General features: G+C 37.4%; 1 protein-coding gene across 4 annotated transcripts in view; it reads left to right on the top strand.

Moving 5' to 3' along the window:
- Window positions 1-22,077, top strand: part of MID1 (midline 1) — a 237,697-nt gene extending 215,620 nt beyond the window's left edge. For all 4 annotated transcript variants that reach the window (XM_042810881.1, XM_042810879.1, XM_042810882.1 and 1 more), the window contains exons 7-10: window positions 5,623-5,766; window positions 14,527-14,688; window positions 17,082-17,289; window positions 18,856-22,077. In XM_042810881.1, coding sequence (XP_042666815.1) covers window positions 5,623-5,766; window positions 14,527-14,688; window positions 17,082-17,289; window positions 18,856-19,204 — 863 coding nt within the window. In that variant the 3' untranslated portion in view covers window positions 19,205-22,077. The remainder of the gene's footprint in view (window positions 1-5,622; window positions 5,767-14,526; window positions 14,689-17,081; window positions 17,290-18,855) is intronic.
- Window positions 22,078-22,456: the final 379 nt, after the last annotated feature.

Here is a 22,456-nt window from a genome sequence, read left to right on the forward strand (position 1 = left end):
TTTTTTTTTTTTTTTTTTTTTTTTTTTGTCCAGTTGCTACCGGTTAAATGTTAAGATGTCTGGCTTTCTCTTCATTGCCTTTCCCCCCCAATGTCTGTTGAAGTTTTGCACCAAAATTGAGGGCTCAACCTAAGGTTGTAAAAAGACAAGGAAATGAAAGGAAAAGTTAACAAAAATGCCAGACTCATTTGCGTGAACCTAAGTATCTCCTGTAGAATAATTGGCCTCAAATTGTTTATTGTCAGAGAAGAGGAAAATCCGCCTCATTTTGAGTCAGGTATACCACACAACTGACTATTCTGGAGGTGCCTATTTCTCCTAATTGGCTCCAAACAAAGGCTGGAAAGTCTCATTCAAAAGTAGATAATTATGGTTTTGATATTTGAAGGTATTTGAGACGAAATGCATTTAGCAGTCTGTTCCCCCATCCCCCAATCTTCATCTCTTTGCACATCACATGTCAATATCACCAGTCTAATTGCTGTGCAGTGCAGAAAATGAAGGATGTGTCTGTTCCAAAATGAAGGGCAGTCTTGCTGCAGTATTCAGTCAGTGCCACGAGGATTCCTTTTGCGACCCATCATACTGGCTGTGCTCCTTCTGTGCCTTCTTCCTACATCATTCACAGTCTTGGAAAATTTACCACAATCCAGTCTAGGAGAAATATATATATTGCAGTATATCAAGCTGTTAAGCTGCTTTACACTAATCTACCATTTTCATCCTTGCCTTTGATGCTGAGTGAAAAACATTTTTAGCTGACCCTATATTTTACTATTTTTCTTCATATTAATGAATATCATCTGGTTGCAATGCCAAATTCCAAAACATGTTTGAATTAACTGAACATAAAATGTGACTGATTCAAACTTAAGAAATATGTATGTAAATGCATCTATGTGTAATGCATTATCTATGTATATGTAATGCGTATGTGTATGTGTATATATATAATCCTGAAAGTCTAATGCACTTGATTCTTCTCTATTATTATTCAGAAATGCTAGAGGAACGTTTGTGTTATTTTCTCCTTTCAGATTGATGAATGCAATCTTTGTAGATTTTACACTGAGATCTGAGTGACAGAGTGAATTGGGCTTTACCTTTATCATGTTTCAGTTAAGTAAAACAAAGACCATTTGCAAGTCCTAGCAATACATCTTTGTTGCCTATTAGGAGTGGATGCCTATATTACGTCTAACATCTGTACTGCTTCTGAACAAAATGTCAAAGCTTAAATTCCAACCTCATTCTCTCTGCCGTCAGTTGCTTTCAAAGCAGTTGACCACAGGTATCTTCTGGAGATTTTCTTCTTTGTTTCTTCCGCAGTGTGCTATACATCAGATCTTCTTCATCTTCCATCTTCCCAAGCCATTTTCTGTGTGGCACATTGAAACTTGAATCCTTCTTTCCTCCTAGGCTATTTCTTTCAGTCATTCCAAAGCTTCTGCTATCCAAATAAAAATCTCTGCTCTCTCTCTGAAAGTTGCCAGCTCAACATTGAGATGTCAAGCTCAGCATAGTAAAACAATACCCTTAATCTTCCTCTGACTGTTTCTTCCTTGGTATCTGTAGTCTGAATGTCTTTTGAAAGTATTCTATCTTGCCAGTTGCTCAGGCTTTTCATCTGGAACTCATTTTTTCCTTAACATGTGTCTAGCTAGATACCAGTGCCTGTGACTTGCAAATTCTCTGCATAGTGTTGTTGAGGTAGGAACATTTTTATCCATTGTGAATCAGAAATACTTTTCTTATGTTATAATGCTGTGAAATCAGTTGCAGCAACATCTATCCTTTCATCTTGCACTTTTCCCTGCTTCAGAAATCCCATCTGAAACGATATGTTTTCTTCATCCATCTCTTTAGTTAAAACTGCACTAACAAATATGTGTTTTCTGGTGTACGCCAGGATTTTTTTCACATGGAAACAGTTTCATTCTTGAAACCCATGCAGTTTGTCCTTCCTTCTAACTTACTTTTACTATTAAAATAGTAAAGCCATTCTTCAACCAACTCAGTCCCATCCTTTGGTTATAATCTCTTTCCATTCAGTTGTTCATGAATAGTTCCAGTCCCCAAAGATCCCCCAAAGTTTCCTTCCCAAAGACCACGCATACATGGTGGTTTGGCTGAGTTCCAGCTGCCAGTTCATGTCTGGCATGTTAGTAGTACATTCAATGTGATGTGACTGTGCCTTTCAAGTTATTTTCACATTGTTTCAGTCTGGTATCATGATATATCAAGGAGGCAGTAAATAACAGCTGAGGGATTCAGAGCAGCTTCCTGACCTCCATATCCAGCGATATTAATATTCCTTTTATCAGAGCAACCTGCTCTAGATGAAGGTGTCTCTGCACATTGCAGGTGGGTTAAGACCAGGTGATCTTTAAACCATTCTGTATTCTATAACCATTCTGTTATTTCTAGGAGTAAATTTAAAGAACTGCTTTGCTAAGGTTAGTGATTACCTTTCAGGCACCTCAGACATGATTCCTGACTATTTAAATAGTCTATTATTAAATAACTATTATGTCTGTGCATTTTTGAGTTGAAGTCAACAAATGGACTAAAGCAGCCTTTGGCAATAGCTTTCATTCCTGGGAGTGTTGATTCATAAATGCAGGTATATCAAAGTCAGAGTGACTGAAGCGGTGACTGGACAGACAGCCAGATGTCTGCCCTGGTTCTCTTATGGAGACTTCCATGCTATGACCAAGAAGAATTAAAGATGTTTGGAAGCAGTTTTTTAAACTGCTGTAATTTTCTTTGTGCCCTGCAAAGTCTGCTGCTGCTGATTTCAGGTTTCCTTACTACTCAAGACTGTAAATGTGGGGTGTTCAATAGCTGTTTCACATGTTTTTTGTTTTTTTTTTTTGGTTTTTTTTTTGTTTTTTTTTTTTTTTGTTGTTGTTTTTTGTTTGTTTGTTTTTGGTTTTTTTTGTTTTTTTTTTTTAACTCTCCCTGACATCAGATAGCAGTTTGCAGACAGGAGGCTGCAGATATCCAATGGTATTAAGAACATCAGCTGTCAAACTTCGGTTTTGTTATGACTGTGAGTCAGTACTGCATTCTCACCTTAAAATCATAGAATTGTAGAATGGCCTGGGTTGAAAAGGACCTCAAAGATCATCTAGTTTCAACCCCCCTGCTGTGGGCAGGGTTGTCAGTCACTGGACCAGGCTACCCAGAGCCACATCCAAGCTGGGGCTGGAAGTGCTCTTGGATGATCACTGCTTATGAAGTGGATTAAGAGGCTGTATGTCTTGCAACACTGTGACTGGGCAGAACTGATTAGAATTTCTTTTCCTTTGCTGTGCTCTGCTGTACTGGAATCCCGATTCCTGGGCAGTGATGGAGCGTGCCCTAGTCAGGGCCATGGGAAAGATGTGGGAGTCTTGAGGTTGTTCTGAACTCTGTTGAGCTTCCCTGATGGCAACCAAGCACTGCAGCAGTACTGGTAAATGTAATGGTGAGGATAAGTGATTAAAGGCCAATCTCTCCAATCACTTTATGAACTCACACCCTTCAGAAGCGGATGTCTTGTGGGATATTGTATTTTACAATCTGACTTCTACATTATTTTGAAAGTTTGAAACTACTGTTTACATGCAGATTTCCCTGTCAGTCTGCAGGGAAAGTGTGTTTTGTTTTATTCTGAGCAGTTTATTAAATGAGTGTTGTTGAAGAGCCGAGTTTCATGCAGTGTGGTCTCAATTGTGTGTGGGTTAATCAGTGTGTGGGTTCAGGTTCTTTTTTGTTTCTTGTCCTTCTTGTTATGTGAAGGCCTATAAATCTCCAGTCTTCAGTAAGGCCAACCAGGTGTGCATATAAAGAAAGTATCAAGGCTGTCATTTTCAAAGGAGTAGAGAGACTTAGATACTACTGAAATGCAGTTTACAATTCATTTAGCAGTTGGCAATTGTTGCTTTCCACTAAGTTAATATTCATTATTTATATTGTAGTAATAACAGGTGCATTTGCAAATATTGTTTTGTTCTGTTAGGCTCAGGAGAAGATTGGAGAAGACTTTAGTTCATTACTAACATTTGGTTTTCAAAGAAATCCTCCTTCTGTTGATATCCCCCTCCTGAGATGACTGTTCTTATTTTAGTTCATTTCTTTCTCTTTCTTTATTAATATCCATCTGTCTCAAGGGTTCCTCTGCTGAGAAAAGAAAAGTCACTGGTAAGCTTCCATGCTACAAGATTTAGAGCATCACAAATCACAGTCATATCATGAAACACATTTGAACATTTCCTTATGCCCTTTGCTTGAAAGAGGCTGCTTGCAAATGCATCTGTACTTTAATCCTTGGGAACATACATCAGTAAACCAGGAATATGAGCTAAAAAAATTCTTAATGGAAGGCAAAATAGATATCTCAGTAAAATAAGTTGCTGCAAAAGAAAAGGAGGAATTCCTTCAGGTTGACTTTCTTTTGAGGCCATTATTGGCAGTTAACAGAAGTTAAAGAACTGACAGCAAAAATGCCATTCAGAGTTGCCTTCCTTTTCCTTTAATTCAGACATACTGTGATTGTTTCAGCTTGAGTGCCCTCCTTCCTCACTCTGTGACAGCTGGGAGGAATGCTATTAAGTGCAAGAATTATTTTTTTTGCGTGATGATGGCATATAGGGAAGATGATTAGGAATTAGGCTCCCACTGAGACAAGCAGGCAGGAAGGCCCAAAGAAAGACTCATTTCTTTCTTACATAGGTGCTTGGCGTTATAGAAAGAGCAAACCAGGAAAGTTTTTACCTACAAGGTTTGCTTCAAGTTTTAGTCTTGAAACAGATCTTTAAATCAAACCCGTGCATTAATGTGGAAGAAGACTGCAGAGTTTCCTACACAGAGAAACTGTAGCAAACTTATTTGTTGATTTAAAAAGATGAAATGGAGGGACAACTTTTTATTAAAATGTGTTTCTATAATTATTTAATTAGCAATGATATTGAATTTTAACTGTAGCAGTTATATAGCCATGATGCTATGATAAGAACTTTTGAATAAAACTGAAAAATAGTGAGTGTATAGCCAACAGAAATCATTTGCGTCTATATTAAAAGGGATAATTAATAAATAACTAAAAACAGACATGACTGAACAGACTGAGTGTGAAAAAATGAAGTCTTTCCCAGATTTCTATTTCTTAAATACCACTTAAGCTAATCTCTGTTAAGATAAGCCAAGCAAACACTGCTTTCAAGTCAACAATGAAGATTGTTGACTCTCCCTATTGATATTTACATCAATTAAACTTTGATAATTTTAGTTTGATGATCAGCAACAAACCTAGTAAAACAAACATATTAATTGTGCACACTCAGTAACAGTTTACTGTGACCATCATCATATAATTTTTGCTATGGCATCTTAAAATTAGTTCAATACAAGATGTTTTTGTGTTTTCAAATGAGTTCTTAGATGGCTATATGGATAGTAAGAGTTCCTTAGCAACAGTTTATTAACAATTTAAGTCGTTATTGGAATTAGTAAAAGGTTTGAAAAAATCGCTGGATGGTATTGCTGCAAATTTATACATCAGATGCATGCCCTAATATGAGGTGAGATGGAAATACTTTATTGATTTTGTTGGTAAGCCTTTTCTGTTGTATCTCACAGCTCCCAACCCTCCCACCATTCGAGAAGAGCTCTGTACAGCTTCTTATGATACTATTACTGTCCACTGGACATCAGATGATGAGTTCAGTGTGGTCTCTTACGAGCTTCAGTACACTATCTTCACTGGACAAGCTAACGTTGTCAGTAAGTGGAAACCTTCTCATTTCTGATTCTATTTCCTTGTCATTTCTCTGCAAACTGCATTCCTTTAAATATAAATGTACTCGTATGGCAAGAACAAAAGAAGAACTTCCTAGGAAGACGTAAAGTTAAAATTTTAAATCCAAAGCAGTATTCCCAATATCATAATTGTAGTTCTCATTGACAGGATTTGTCTCTTGTGTCATCGAGCTTTTGTTGCAGGGGTGAGGACTCAGTTCTGCTGTCTAGATTAGTCACACACTTGGAAGAGTGTATTGAACTGGCCATTAGTTAGTTAACACTGCAGCCACCCTTATATCTATGACATGCCTTTTGACAACAGAGCCTATGTCAGAAATGCAGCTTAAATCTTCCCTCTGACTGTTTGCAAGGCTGCTGAGCATAGATCTTAGTACAGTGAAGGCTAAGGCAGCAAACAGTGGTGGAACACCAGTTAATATGCTAACTTTGACTTATAATGGTGTTACCTAATATTTCTTGGTATTTTCTATAATAGCTCATGATTATTAAATACATGCACTGTTTTGTTTCTCAAATGAGCAAATCTGCTCATTATTCCTTGGATTGTTTTGTTTTGTCATCACATAGCTATTTTCCTGAGAAAACACTCCAAGATTGCCTAATCTTTGGCTAGGAAGTCAGCACTTCTGGGTTCAGTGGATAGCAATTTTTGACTAACTATAATTTTGGAGAAATCATTTAACTTCTTCCTGTTCCCTGTATATTTATTGGGAATACAACAATTTGATATATGGTTACTTTGTGAAGATGAAGGAGTGTGAAATCAATCAATCAAAAGATGGATTTTGTTCATTCAACACATATTTGAATTGTGAATCACAGAATATTGTTGATTTAAAAAAAAAAAAAAAAATACCTCTGAAAACAATGAAGTTTAGAGACTTCCTCTTGGCTCAGGAAGTCCCAGAGCAGTAAGCTGCTAGAGCCTGGGAGAGTATGGTGAGAAATTATTGCTGTATGCTTTCCCTGCTACTTAACATCTTCCTAGGCATTTGCTTTTCTCTACAATCACATACCTCAACCACACACTGATCTAGGTAAAGTTTGCTTTAGATAAGCACTTCCCAGTGTGGAAGTGATTTTGTCATTACAGAATTTGTTGAGATGCTTTGATGAAGGTGAGTCTTGAAGGACATGCTTACATACTTCATACCAGTGGTAAAATGGTATGCTGTTTGTCCTGTTCTACTATTGAGCCAAACTCTTGTGCTAACTCCGCTGCTGCTGTGAGCACCTAATTTTCTCCATCACTAAATTGGAATTAGTTTTCCAAGGCATCTGAAAGCATATCTGAGGATTCAAATGCTAGCATTTTAGCAGTATTTTTAGGTTGCATAACACAAATGGTATTCAGGATTGAATGAAAGATAAAGTGGACCATTGAAAAACTGATTAATGTTTTGTTTAAACTTCAATTTAATATTTTACTAAGCAACCTAATTTAGGGCAATGGTAAAATTTAAGAATGCTGGAAAGACCAAGTAAAATTCAATACATGCTCCTAGATCTGAGCAAGGTAGATACCAAAAGTGTAATAGTAATTTGGAACACATTACAATCAGATATATAAGGAAATAAAAGCTTCCCTGTTTAATCTGTCCATTAAGCAGACAGGACACCATGACTTAATGCAGTGTATTGCTTGTTTCTGACCTATTTTTGTCTATGGCTTTATGCCAGAAGACTTTATGCAAGTCAGCTATTGCTTCTATACATGAATAGAAAAGTGCCATTTCTGCACCTTTATGATATGAGGTTTTACTCCTTGCTTTAAAGTGAATAAATAACAAGGTATTTCACTTTGAGACTGAACTGCAGGTTTCCCATGTGTGTGTGAAGGCTTTGATCTGCAAAACAATCAATTAGTTTTCTTTCAGAGATGCAATATGATAATTTGGGGGTTATAGCATGAATTACTCAGTGTGCAATCTGAACTTAAATTGTATCATTTTGGAAAAAAAATGGTGCCACTAGAAGTTTGAAGAGGAAAGAAACTTCGTTTATAAAATTTTCTGAAGAGCTGAAATGAAGGAGAAAGAAATGAAAGGATTGGCTGACATGTTTATTTGTTTCTTAACTGCAGCTAGCTCCTACATAAATATCTTGGCTGCTGGTTTCAATTTCATTGAAAGCTGTAGTTTAATCCAAGTTAAATACAAGCATATAAAAGTGGATGGTTTTTCTAAATATTGTCAGGCTTTCTTTATCATTATTTAATGTCGAGTCGAACACATTCAGTGAAAGAATTGGACTCCTCAAGTCTAATAGATCTGCTAAATGTCTATCCAAATTCCTAATAAAGAGGACTCTCACAGCTCATTCCAACTTCCACTGGTACTGGAGCTTTGCCCACTAACATGATTTTATTCATAGAACTGCTTGGTTGTTTCTTCACTTATCTGGATTATTTTCTTTGCCCTGCTTGAGGATCTAAGATCATCCCTAGAATATTGGGACGTACTTCAGTAGTGTGAAATAACAAAGCTATTTTCTCTGTAAGTGGAATTAACATGCTCTACACTGAAATCTTGATGTTTTGATTAACTGAAGATAGCTTTTAATTAGTTGTTTAAATGAAATAGAGTTTAGATTAACACAAATTTCTTTCTGTGTATGGCATTTGTATGCTGTGGCACATATATTTTTTAATTTTCTATGTCATATCCCCAAAAGTTTCCATTGCTATTGTATGTTCCCTGTAGTAGGTAATGTAAAGAGGTTCATAGATCATCTTCAGTTCTGTGTTACTATAGCTATGAATTAGTCACAAGGCAGTAGCTATGGTACTGTATTAAGCCAACAAGCTTTTTTTCCCTTGAGACAATAGGAATCACTTTGCATACAAACCCACCTACTGTGCTAATGGAAGTTGTTATTTTGGAATCCATTTCTTAAAACCACAGAGCCAGACTGACTGCACTTTCCACTCCCCAGTAAATTTCCCCCACCAGAGGCATATATCATTCAGAGATTGCTGAGAATTCAGTAACAAAAACAAGCAATGCTATGTTTTTCTAATGTATTCTCTATCCAACATAATCAACTATATTCTTTTTTATTAACTGAAAAATTGGAGAGTTAACATTTGGTGGAGAAGGTCCAACTGGAGTATTTCATTTTGAATCCTATTTCATACAGGAAAGATTACTTCCAAATGTGGCCAAATTGCTTGGCTATTAGTGCTTGGCAGCACTGTTCTGTGCATTAGAGCAATATAGAACTTTAAATCACGCAGCCTTTTACTAACACAGTAGTTCTTATAGCTGTATTCACACATTTGCTTTTTTGAGAGGCATCTAGTACTTGCACTCTGAATGTTGTAAAGGCTTTATGAATGAATTTGTCACTAGCTAGTTAATGTGCATTATGATTTCAATATCTGATTTCAATAAATTTTCAAGTACTTTTTGAGTTGGCATTTTTTTTATCATGAAGCTTTTTTACTGTTCTGCAGGAGGTTTAAAATTTAAACATCCAGCTTTTCACTATCAGTAACAAAGACACCTTTAGGAAAAACACGTAAGACTCTCCAAAACACAAAAGAGTAAATAATTCTCTTTTCTGTTAAATTGAATTTATGTTAGTTACATCAGCAAAATAGGAAAATTTGCTCTACTGAGGATGCAGTGTAGCATCAAAACATTCCCTGTGTTTTGTGATTACTTCTCCAATGAGATAGGATAAAGGTATGTTGACAAAACTGTCCTGAGATAATTAGGAGTTCATGCTTACCTGAAAGGTTTGTGATTTATCAATCAATTTTTTAATCTATCTTTTGTCTCTTTCTGGAAGCTTTAATTTCTTAAAAACAGTTTGCATACAATTTTCAAAATGTTACTGAGGTTTTCAGTGAGTATGACACAAAATCAAGGCAGAAAACTGCCTCTTAAAAAGATACAAAAAGAGTATATTTCTAGGAGAAAGAAGAAAAAAATCACTGTATGTTTTGCAGAAATTCTGCATATGTTTTTTCATTCACATGGGAATGTGGGATAGGGGTGGAGAGCTATCTGTTGCTTTCACCTACTGTATTTGTTTTACCAATTTGAATTTGTAATAATTTATTTAAATAAAGCATTTAAACGTAATTAAAACACTCAAAAGATTAAATAACCTTCCCATGACTTTTGTGCTTGTAGTTTTCAGGAAGATATATTTTATTAAAATCTCCCAGTGTAAATTTTAGGAGGATTAACACCTTGGGAATTTTCCCATCTGTTCTGTAAAGCACATCAATAACCAACACCAGGGAAAAAGCTTTGCAAATTATTACCTCCAGATTCTGAGAAACTTATTTTGAAAACTCACACATCCTGTATGAGACATCACTGTGCTCACTGCACCATTCCAGGATGTAATTTGAATTCTCTACATTTTTACAGTTTTAAAATACATCATTTTACCACCTGTATAATCCTATAAAAAGCCCAGGGTTTGTGAAACAAGAAACCTGAATTTCACCTGGATCAAGACTAGGTATAATAGTAAACCCTTAGCTCTTGCTGATTCTCCAGTGAGGAGAAGATGTGTGCTTCACTTAGCCTGCTGCCAGCAGTAGGGAGCTGAGCATGCAAATGTTACCCCCAGATGCCCATGTTAGCACGCTGTACTCTTCACTTCCCTGATCGTTCTGCCATTGTTTTTTGTATTCAAAGAAGAAACACTGTTCTGATAGGGCAAAACAGGAGATGAAAACCTTTTGGTGTAGTGATAAAATATTCTTTCATACCTAAAAGCTTAATTAGGCTGTCACTAGTTACTATTCCCCACCCTGAAAAATTGTGGACTTCTCATTTGATATCATCAAAAATTCATTCCCAGAATGCCTGAGTCAATGTTCAACTAGAAACCTGTTATCAAGTAGCTCACAGCCAGGAAGCACATGGACCCGCTGTTGTGGAGGCATGCACAGAGCTTGTTGGAGCAGCAAAGGAACTAAGTTAGACAGTGTGCATTCACCAATAGTTGCCTGAGAGACCTAAGAGAAGAGGGACAAAGAAATCCAGTGTGTGTTTCGTGTCTTTTGAAATAACAGAGACTTCCACTAGCAAATGAGCCACGTTGAACAGAGGCTTCCCATCTCTCTCTTCTGACTGTGGAGAGATTGTAGGGTAAATAAAGTCCTAACTCATGAGCTCTGCTCTTTGTTCATTGCCAAGTGGGATGAATCTAGGCCTGTGAGCATTTTGCCTTCAGGCCTCAGCAGCGAGATGTAGAAGTGCATAAGATGATTAAGGCTATGGATGTACATAGCAATCTAACTACTGGCTAGGGTTTTTAATAATATAATATCTTATTCTTGTGTACCTGAAGGATAATGGATATTGTGTATGTGTAAGTTCACATACTTGGGATGAGAGAATGGAGAATGGCAGCCTGGTCTGGTGTTTGGCGACCCTGCATATAGCAGGGGGTTGAAACTTGAAGATCAGTGTGGTCCTTTTCAACCCAGGCCATTCTGTAATTCTATGATGATTCTATGATTCATCACATTTACAGACTTACTGATGCTATTTCATACTCCATCAGAAGCATCTAAGTTAGGAATTCCTTCCTTAGTCATCTTGGTTTCTTTCTGAATCAAGTATTTAAGTTCACTTTATTTTAGCTTAATATTTATTGTGCGATAGCACCACTGAGCCAGGTGAATGGCCTTAGTGCAAAATCTATGTGGTAGTTCAGCTACAGAAAGAGTATACCTTTACTCTAAAATCTGTGTCAAATTTTTACTGGGATAAGTAGTCATTGAGATATTTTTTGCCATATTTAAATGCTGCTGCTTTTATTTCCACTCTTCCTCTTAGGAAACCCATTCATACCCAGCTGTTTGAAGCTATTTGAATCCTTTGTAGTTAACACAAGGAGGCTACATATGTTCAGGATATTGACTGGCTGGAGAATAAGCAATAAACTAGAATCTTTTTTCCGCTTTAAAACAGGAAACTGTTTTAAATAAAACAACAGCAAATAAACATTTTTGTTGCAGTAAATCATTCTTGCAGTTCATTTCAGTGCTACCTAACACCAAAAAAAGTGATATTCTTGATGAGACAGAGGGACCTAGAGAAAAGTTGCATACCGTCTGTCCCTCCAGGTCTGATCTTAACAAATGAAAAACTGGATAAAGCTTACTTGATTGTAGCTTGTTAATAAGATAGTTCAAAGACACAGATGTGTGTTCAACCTCAAGATCAGACTTCCGGGTTTCAAATCAATGGTGGATGGATTCATCTCACTTTATTTCAGCTACCTAAAGTTAGGGATCTCACCTAAGCCTTCTCCTTCAGGCCAAAAAGAGAAAGCATTTTTAGCATTTAGCATTTTAAAGAGAAGCATTTTTAGGATGTTCACATCTAGAGAGGTGGACTGATTCCAGGCTCACCACAGTTTACAAAACATAGGTTAGACATTGCAGCCCTTCAATTACATGACAAGATGATATGAATCCCTGATGCTGTGCCTCGATTACTTATTTGCACAACAGGATGAATAACTTGCTTACATCTCAACAATGTCATATAATATGAGAGAACTTTGAGACTAACATTTCAGAATTTTTGCTTGAAATCTGGGTTCTAAATTCTATTTCTAATGACCTTTTATTATGAAAAGTATATTCCAAATTAGGAAGGAGTCTTTTAGTTACGGCAATGAATTTTTGATGAGTCTGTAAGCCAGTATCACAGCACGTATTCTTTAAAGTTTTGTGTTAGCCTTTTAATTTTTTCATGACATAACGATTTTAGATTGGCTAAAATGTGAACTAAAAGTACTGGTGGCTTCTTGGTTTGCTGGTAAAAAAAACAACCAGATTAAAAGCTGAAAACTAGTTTAATAGTACATTTGCATCCACAACTTTTTCCATGCCCTGTCAAGGCAAAGTTTGTCATGAATTTTTCCCTTTGCGTTTTCCAGCCTTATGCATCTACACAGATTCATATACTTTAATTTGCATATACCTTTTCTAGTTGTATAGCTAGAAAAAAAGATGGTGAACATCTATGTATTTTGTTAATGTAAACTTAGATTTATTTCAACATTTATAACAAAAGAGTTACCAGACTGAGGATCCATTAGACTAGGAGCTGTTCAAAATGTGCAGTGAATAATACAGGTGACTCACTGACATGAAAGTTAAAGAATCATGGAATCATAGAACAGCTCAGGTTACAGAACCATAGAATCATAATTTGGAAAAAAACCTTCAAGATCATCAAGTCCAACTGCACTTTACCATACTACTCTAACTGTAACAGCCCTCCACTAAATCATGTCCCTGAGCACCACATACAAATGTATTTTAGACACATCCAGGGATGGTGACTCAACCACCTCCTTGCGGAGCCTATTCCAGTGCTTAACAACCCTTTCTGTAAAGAAGTGTTTCCTGATATCCAACCTAAACTTATCCTGGCTCAACTTCATGCCATTTCCCCTCATCCTGTCACCTGTCACCAGTGAGAAGAGACCAACCCCGCTCTCTCTGTAAGCACCTTTCAGATATTGGAAGAGAGCAATAAGGTCTCCTCTCAGCCTCCTTTTCCCCAGACTGAACAGCCCCAATTCCTTCAGTCTCTCCTCGTAGGCCATATTCTCCAAGCCCTTCACAAGCCTTGTTGCCCTTCTTTAGACCTGCTCCAGCACCTCAATCTCCTTTCTGTACTGAGGTGCCCAAAACTGAACGCAGTACTTGAGCTGAGGCCTCACAAATGCCAAGTACAGGGGCAGGATGACTTCCGAAGTCCTGCTCACCACACCATTCCTGTTACAAGCCAGGATGCCATTGGCCTTCTTGGCCACCTGGGCACACTGCTGGCTCATATTCAGCCGAATGTCCATCAGTACACCAAGATCCCTTTCCATCAGGCAGCTTTGCAGCCACTCCTCCCCAAGCCTGTAGGGTTGCAGGACCAACATTTGGCCCTATTGAAATTCTTACGGTCTATGTCACAGTAGGAAAGATGCATGCAGTTGAATCAGTTCATATTGATGGAGTATTCTTCTATTTTGCAGATGATATTGCAGATTATGTTTTATTTATTTCTTACATGTTATACTTGTGTGATAGGAAGTAAATATATCCCAAACGGTATATTTCTAAATAGAAAATTAACTAGCTCTTCCCCAGCTAACATTTAACCATGGGAAAGAAATCAAAAAGTTGCATCAATAAAACTTTCTTGTTAAGTTATATCCTAGCAAAGTCTGGAGTGTAGAAGCTGAAGCTTGCTCCGGTGATCATTTTTTACCTAGTTTGGCTTCCCATGATTTCCTTCAGGTCCTAAAGAATGCGTGTCTGTCAGAAAAGGTTCCACAGCCCTCCTAGCATTACTATTTATGTTAGTTTTTTGAAGCTTGAGTTAATTAATCCAAAAGGTAGATTGATAGGATCTCCATAGTACTCAATCCTTCAGCAATAAAGAATTCCTTGTGTAACGATATGAAAATTCCCAGATTGCTCATGCCTCCAATGAGTCTTTTCTTAAATGCCTATTTTTTTATGGTCAATTTCATATAGCAAGAAGTTAAAAGGTACTTTGGCTGAAGGCTGGTGAAATGCCTTAGTAGAATTAAGTAGCAACCCAGTGAATAAAATAGCACTTTAAAAGGTAGAAAAGCGAATTTTTTATCAGTGATTGGATGCTCAGGAGTGCTTTAAATGTTCCCCTCTTACAAAATGTCTAGTATGTTATGACTAATGTGCTTGGTTTGAAATTGCAGGTTTATGTAACTCAGCCGACAGCTGGATGATTGTTCCCAATATCAAACAAAACCACTACACCGTGCATGGGTTACAGAGTGGCACAAAGTACATCTTCATTGTTAAGGCCATTAATCAGGCTGGCAGCAGAAGCAGTGAGCCAGGCAAGCTCAAGACAAACAGTGAGTAATGTGAAATCCAGCACACACACTCTTCTCCTTTTTTAGGTTTGGTCTTTGAAAGACACGTGAGTGTAGAGCAGATTAACTTACAGTGCTTCCCACAGTGAAAGCCACTTATTTAACTTGATTCAAGATTGCCAGTGTCTCCACTACTGCAGAAATTACTTTCTGTTCAGAAAAGCATCTGTACTCTGGTCACTGGAAATAACATTTAGGAACAGAGCCTTCATATATGAAATGATTGAAAATATTATTTTGCAGTTTGTTTTAGTGTCCTATCTATTCTTTTTCCTACAAAGTAAAACCTTTCCTTGTGTTTGCAGTAAAACATTTTAGTTTTGTATCGTGTTCATAAGATAATTGCTACTTTAATTTTATTCTCCAGAATGATCTTTCTTAGGACACTGGAAAACTTCTTTAGCTGCATTCCCCTCATTTTTTATGGTGTTCATTGGGGTGGTAGAGTAGTTAGAGATCCCACTTCAAAAAAAAAGTGGTTGCACAAATTATTAGCAGATGTAGTATGGTAATTTTAAGACTGGTTTTCAGCCTTTTTCTTGTGTCCTGGCCAACAACCCCTCAGTCCTCTGGTCATCATAAACAGCTTTGATCTTGGGAAATTGAACACTGGGTTTGTGCACCCTCTGAAACCTGCTTATTGAGGGGGAGCATGCTCAAAGAGGGTTGATAACTCAGTGTTGCAAGAAGCAGGGTGCAGAGAATGGCACGTACCAGTTCGGGGTCTATTTACCTGGCTTGCATTCCTGTGTCCTGCTGCTTGTACAAACCACGTATCTGCTACCAAGCATTTGGTAACACGTAAGAAGACCCACTGGAAATGACAGTCTTTCATCCTTTTCTCTTTTTGTGACCCAGTGTGGCACAAAAGCAACCTCTCAGGTGACTGTGAGAAGGGGTCTATGCAGATACAGTTCAGTACAGAGAAAGATATGCTTCAGATACTACTTCAGTGACACAAAGGCTACTAACCAGCTAAGGAGGCAGCTTGTGGATGTTTTACTCCTATCCAATAGTAAGAAAAAGATTTCAAAATGCACTCCCAAATAATATTCAATGTATTTATTTCATACTTAAACATAATGAATGAATAAATAAATATTATTAAATAGATTATAACTTTAGAAATACTTCTTATCTAATTTTGCACTTACCTATAGTAATATTTACTGAGAATTAGTATCGCATCCATCATTTTCCACTTGAAATTTCTACATTTTCCGGTTTCCTGGAGATCTGGAATCAGTGCATATTGACTTCCTATTCAGAGGAATTTCATTTCTTCATATTCACACACTAATGCTTTCAGTTTCACTTCATGAAACGTACTTAACTGTTCCTTCATAAACACTGAGCAATTTACATCTTATTTGAAATTCACTTGTCAGTGTCAGAGGGTCACAGACCTCATGACAGTGCTCATGCCTATTTTCTATGCATGCAATCAAATCTTCTGCTTACATACTTCTTCCTTGATATGAAAGACAATAAGAAGGGGAAAGGGCTTTGATGGAGCCCACATAGAGTATAGTTTTCTAGCTGTACCTTTGTGGAGGTAAGCAATCACCCTGCTTATTAACACACAAAGCTCATTGATCAGAATTGTGGCAGTCTTTACATATCTACAGGGTTTGGTTTACCAAAAAGTTTCCTGATATTGTCTGCAAGCACTGTGCTACAGCTGAAGAGACTTGCCAAGATCAACAACCTCAGCAGTGTTTTTACACCGTAATATCTGGACCAAGTTATAGTTCACTTCCTTCTTTTTATTAATGCGTGGTATCCAACAGGACAGCACCATGTAGGCATCCTTCCAAAACTGATCCTGAATTGTTGACTGTGCTTGTTATAAATAAAGCTGTGAGTGAAGGAACAGACAAGGCTAATGCTTTTTCTTACTTTCAAATTCATTTTGTGGGATTTGAAAATAACACTTTTTTGTAGCAATGATGAAAATGTTATTATGGAACTTTATCCCTAGGGAATTAATAGAATGTAACATTCTAAATCTAATATGCTGTGAAAAAAGCAACCCTCGGACCTTTATTAACATGTATATTGGTTTCAATTACATGCAAGAATTAGAGCGTTCAGGTTACCTTTAGGTCAGAGATAATAGGCATGATGATTATGCAGGGCTCTTTTGAGAGATTGTCAACACAGGGATGTTAGTGCACAATGAGACTGACAATGAACTGGCAATGCAAACCAGCTAGTGCAGAGAGCAAAATCAGTCTGTCTTGAGAACACTTCAGAGAAGGAGATTAATATGATTATGTAATCTTGTATGCTTTTTTCTTATGCTTTCTATCAACTCCTCTTTTTAAAATTAAAGACAAACTGTTCTCCTGCTACCTTTGTCTTTGCGTATCTAGGTCAGCCATTTAAACTGGACCCCAAATCTGCTCATAGAAAACTGAAAGTGTCTCATGACAACCTGACAGTGGAACGTGATGAAACCTCCTCCAAAAAGAGTCATACACCAGAGCGATTCACGAGCCAAGGGAGCTACGGAGTAGCTGGCAATGTGTTCATTGACAGCGGACGGCATTACTGGGAAGTGGTTATAAGTGGCAGTACGTGGTATGTATATAAAAATATGTATGAGAATCATTGATTCACACCAAAGGCCCATGAAGGCCTCAGCACCGTTCCTCTCATGGAGATCAATAACTGAGACCTAAGGAATGGTTCGAAAGCAGGACAAGCGTATACTTTTACAGTTTGTCAGACTGTTTTCCCTAACTCCATCACTCTCAGACTCTGGAACTTATTCTGCCTGATAGAGCATTCTTATATTTAGCAACCCACACAGAACTTTTCCTTTGTTATTGAGGCTGATTGGTTTTTGAACCTACAGAACATACACTTTAAGATTTTAGTGTGATGGAGAGCTAAGAAATTTCATCTTTTTTCTGTAACAGAGCGAACTTTATACGTGTGATATCTCTTTACTAAATATGAAAGATGTTACTGCCCTTCTGTTTTGCCCCTTCGAAGCAAAACAGAAACAGAATATGCGGCTAATTAGACAATCCAACTTCACAGTGGTGGAAATTCTGAGGAAAGGGTGAGGAGCAGTGGTGCTAGGTCTGTGCCCTAGGGTTTGAATGTAGAGACAATAAATGAAGGAGTGTATTTATCTGTTTCTGAATGATCCTCTGTGCAACACAGGGCTGGGTTTCAAGGTCCCTTTAGTCAGTAGAAGAGATGTTATCCTTTGAGATTCAAAGGCAGCAGTCTTGATGGAAGTTAATGGAGCAGAAAATCAGTGAGGTCTTCAGATATGCCCAGTGTTTCAAACAAGAAAAATATTGTGTGCTTGTGCCAACTCCAAGGCAAGAAAGCAGAATAACTCGTGGCACATTAATCTCTGTTGGTTGAAAGCTCAACAACATATAACAACAAATACTTCAGTGTCTCTAAAACGTGAGGAACTTTAGCATTTCTTTAATATATGAGAAATCAGGTACTTGTCGTGGATATCCATTAATGGGAACATTTTCACAATCCTTTTACCTTGCACATCTTGCCATAAATCATGGTTTGCAGAGCGAATGTCTTCACCTACAAATGCTTCACTTGGCCCAATACCCCGTCCAAAAAACGCTCATTTGAATCTAAAAACCACACCAACATCTGGCAAAACATATTTGGGAATGGCAATTTTTTTTTTTTAACGTGTCTTTTGATGTTGATTCCTATGTTCCTCCTTCTGGTCTATATATTATAGGAGCAACAAGAGATCAGATTAGATGACAGACAGCAAAGTACTTTAAAATCAATGAATTCCTCTGTGCTCATCTGTTTAGAAGTGGAAATATGAGGCTCAGTGATTTAAGCTCTAAGTTCCTGAGTACTCAACAGTTTTCCCTTTGAATACCAGAGATGCATGCTCCAAAAAATTACCATAGCAGCCAAACTACAAACAATGTGAAGAACAGTAAAGTTTCTCTGACCTCTCAGAATGAAAAGAGATGGGAAAAACATAAATTAACTCTGCGCCAAGATTATGTTGCAACTTCACTTAATTAGAATTCAGTCAGCACAAATAAGAGACCAAGGCCTCGGTGATTCCTTTGGGCTGACACTCTGACACATGGGCATGACAAGAGGCACTTGCTTTCCAGAGCTGTGTTTGTTTTGCAGGTATGCCATCGGTATTTCATACAAGTCAGCACCAAAGCATGAGTGGATCGGGAAGAACTCTGCCTCTTGGGTGCTGTGCCGCTGCAACAACACTTGGGTGGTGAGACACAACAGCAAAGAAATCCCAATAGAGCCTGCACCTCATCTCCGCCGGGTCGGCATTTTGCTGGACTATGACAATGGTTCCCTTGCTTTTTATGATGCCTTGAACTCCCTGCACCTTTACACCTTTGACATTACGTTTGGGCAGCCCGTATGCCCCACATTCACTGTGTGGAATAAGTGTTTAACCATTATAACAGGCTTGCCCATCCCTGATCACTTAGACTCCTCTGAGCAGCTGGCATGACTGTTAAAAGCTAACAAGTAGGAGGATGTGTTTCCCAGGGCAGCTGCCTGCAGGAGCTCACCTGGAGCTGGTGGACTGCGTGGCATCTCAGTTGTTGCTGCCAAAACCAGCCAGAACCGAAAAGGGGTAGATCTCTCTTTTCTGAGTACTATATGCAGAAGGACAAGAATTTGCTTTAATAATACCTTAGAACTCTTTTTGCAGTTGCTTTTGTTTTGTTTTGCATTTAGTCCCTTTCAGGAAGATTTATAAGTTATTTATAAAAAAAAAAAAAAAAAAAAAAAAGAAGAAGAGGAAGAAGAAGAAAGGAAGAAAGGGGAGAGAGAGAAGAGAAAGCCTGGTTTGGATACCTGAAAAATGACTTATTTGTTTTGCACATTGATGGTCACATTCATTAAGGTTTCATCAGCTCATTACATTATTTTATTTTACAGTGGATAAAGGCAGGAAATTGGAAGGATAAAAGTGTGCAGTGGTGGACAAGTCAGTGTACTGCTGGTTTTATTCATGCCAATTTTAGTAATCATTACTGATCTTATTGAATGCAAAATCTCATAATTTCTACCTTGCACATGGGAATGTGCAGACCAAAAAGAATAAAAATAAACAACTAAAGAAGTAGAGCTAGCCAACACAGCAAAAGAAAGTTTAATTTACTTCTGTTCACAGGGCAGTGCATTCTCTGTTTGCAAAACGCATATGGAATATCTTCTAGAAATCTGAGTGCATAAATCATGTGGTGATTTATTTTGTTGATGACAACATTCCCATCTGTCAGTTTCACTTTCGTCTTTGGGAAACACTGTAGAGTCATTGAGGACGTTAAAGACTGATACCATCTCTGAAATGGCAACGCTGGAGGAGAGGAGCCACCCCAAGGTCTGGCTGTAGACTAATTTGACAAAACACTGCAACATTTAAGGTTTGATTGTAATGGAAGACATTGCGTTTCTGATGGTAGACACGTGAATGCTTATTGCTGATTTTACAAGGTTCAACACAGCAAGCACAGCCAATAACTCGGAAGTGAGACATAAGCCACCTTACCATTGGTTTTAAATTAAATACAAATGTTTCATTGTTGTACATTATGTAGTAATAACAAAGCAAGGAAATCTGTTTTGCATGAGCTGTATGGAGAAACATTGCAGCTGGAGTTTGTTCATAATTATAATTGTCTTGAACTGTTTGGGAAAGAACAGTTCTCTTTGTGAATGAGCACTAAACAAATTTTTAGGAATAGTAGGAATCTGCACAGGCAGGCTCTACATTCATGTAGGTGTTGGTGGATGAACTTCAATGAAGTCAATAGAAGTTGCACCTATTTTATCTCAAAGCTGAATCAGGTGCATTTTTTCACTTTTCCTTCTACGAGGTAGAAGTCTTTTGTAATTACTACAGTACTTGTTTATAAATGATCATTTTGGGAGATGTTTCAGGCATATGACAACTTTAAAAGAGTGGTCTTCTTACAGTGTTTTATTGTTACTGTTCAAGTGGTGAAAGTCTGCCTGTGTGGAAGGAGTATAAATACCAACTTCAAGAAAATATTTGTTCAGTAGCTTATAACCATGCTTAGGTGTCTTTTGAAAAGGATGCCCTAATGCACTTTGTTCACTAATGGGTCCAAAATAAAATGGTCCCAAAGTCAGCTTCAGATTTTTTAAATATTGATTCTGCAGGTACAAAGCTGTACTACAGTTTGCCTTATGATGATGTAGAAAACTTATGAACTTGGTAATGAATACATACACGCATACGGAGTTTGATTTTTCCCTTTTTTAATAGGAAATAAATGTCAGTCTTTGTTCCTTTGGTTTGCCTTTGCACGCTCTACTAGCTGATTACTCAAATGGAGAAAAATATGACAGTACATTGCTGGTAATGTATGTGGCTTTTTGCTATGACAGTATCCCATGGTTCACAGGCAAGAACCACCGATTTTTCCAGGGTTGACATAAATACAGGAAAGTACGTACATGCAGTGTCAGTGTACTGCACTGTTTATTGTTGTGTCTTAAGTAGCAAAGAAAAGAATATGCTCAAAAATGAAAAAGTAAATAAATCCTCAGAAATTACATTTGTATCTGAGTACATTGCTACCAGTACAGCCCGTTGCATATCTGGATGAGTCGGCCTGGAATGTTTGGAAGATAGTTGAGATGGCATGAAAATTATTATAATGAATTGACAGGAGATGAGTGGTGAAAGCAATTATAAAAATGTACAGGACGAAGGGACTCTTAATTTAGGATTTTTGCCAAGTTTCTGCCCAACAGGAAAGTATGTATTACTGCAGTACAAGTGGCAAGGCCACGTGCCTCCTCTTTCCCTAGAAATATTAAATCTAGAAGCTGATTTTATAGTGAACAAATTGAAAACACTCTTCGGTTCTTGGCCATACAATGTTAGCAGTGATCGAGCTGGATGTAGTTAACGCCATGAACTTGGAAAGATCTCTAGTGATCTCACATATTTTCATTTTAAAGACACTGTGTTCAAAGGCAGGTCATGGTTTTGGTGAAAGTAAAAAATGAATGGTCTTTTATCTGTATGCCTTTCTGTATTATTTATATTTTAACACAGAATACTTCATTTGGAGTTAGGCCACATTGCTACATTGGACTGTTAGTTCAGTGAGTACTCTCTGTGTGTGTATGTTTGTGTATGTGTGTATACATATGTATATACATGTATGGATGTATGGGTATTCACACAACAGTATAAGCACAGATGTAGTGCAATGTGTGTGTATACGTACATGCATATATACACAGAATGATACTAATTAGGTGCTCTTTTTTGCTTGTTTCTTGAATTATTTCATATTCTGTGTGACTATGAGGAAACAAGTTGCTATGAATGGTATTCATCTGGACATTTTTTAACAAACAAAATCTGTTCATGCTTGATAAATCAATAAAAGCATCCATTCAAAACTGTAGCTTCTGTGGTCTGTGGCATTTTGCATGGTCCATAGGAATCTATTGAAATCTGGGGGAATGGAATTTTTGTGTAAAGATAAAGCATGCTATTTTTATATACAAAGTATAGTCTTAGCTGAAGGTTTTCCCTGAGATTAGAAACTTTTGTAACTGGGAATAAGCTAGCACTCTATAATGCCATTTTTTTTGTGGAGTAGTCTGCTGAGATGCAAACAGTGAATGTAATAGGTGAAGCCTATGTTGGTATAATGATTGTTCAAGGATATATTTCAAATGCCAAGCTGTGATTCAGCAGATTAGAGACTTC

The sequence above is a fragment of the Centrocercus urophasianus genome, unplaced genomic scaffold, assembly GCF_019232065.1.
Source record: "Centrocercus urophasianus isolate 14NV4802_14NV808 unplaced genomic scaffold, USGS_Curo_1.0 seq_12, whole genome shotgun sequence".
Classification (NCBI taxonomy): Eukaryota; Metazoa; Chordata; class Aves; order Galliformes; family Phasianidae; genus Centrocercus; species Centrocercus urophasianus.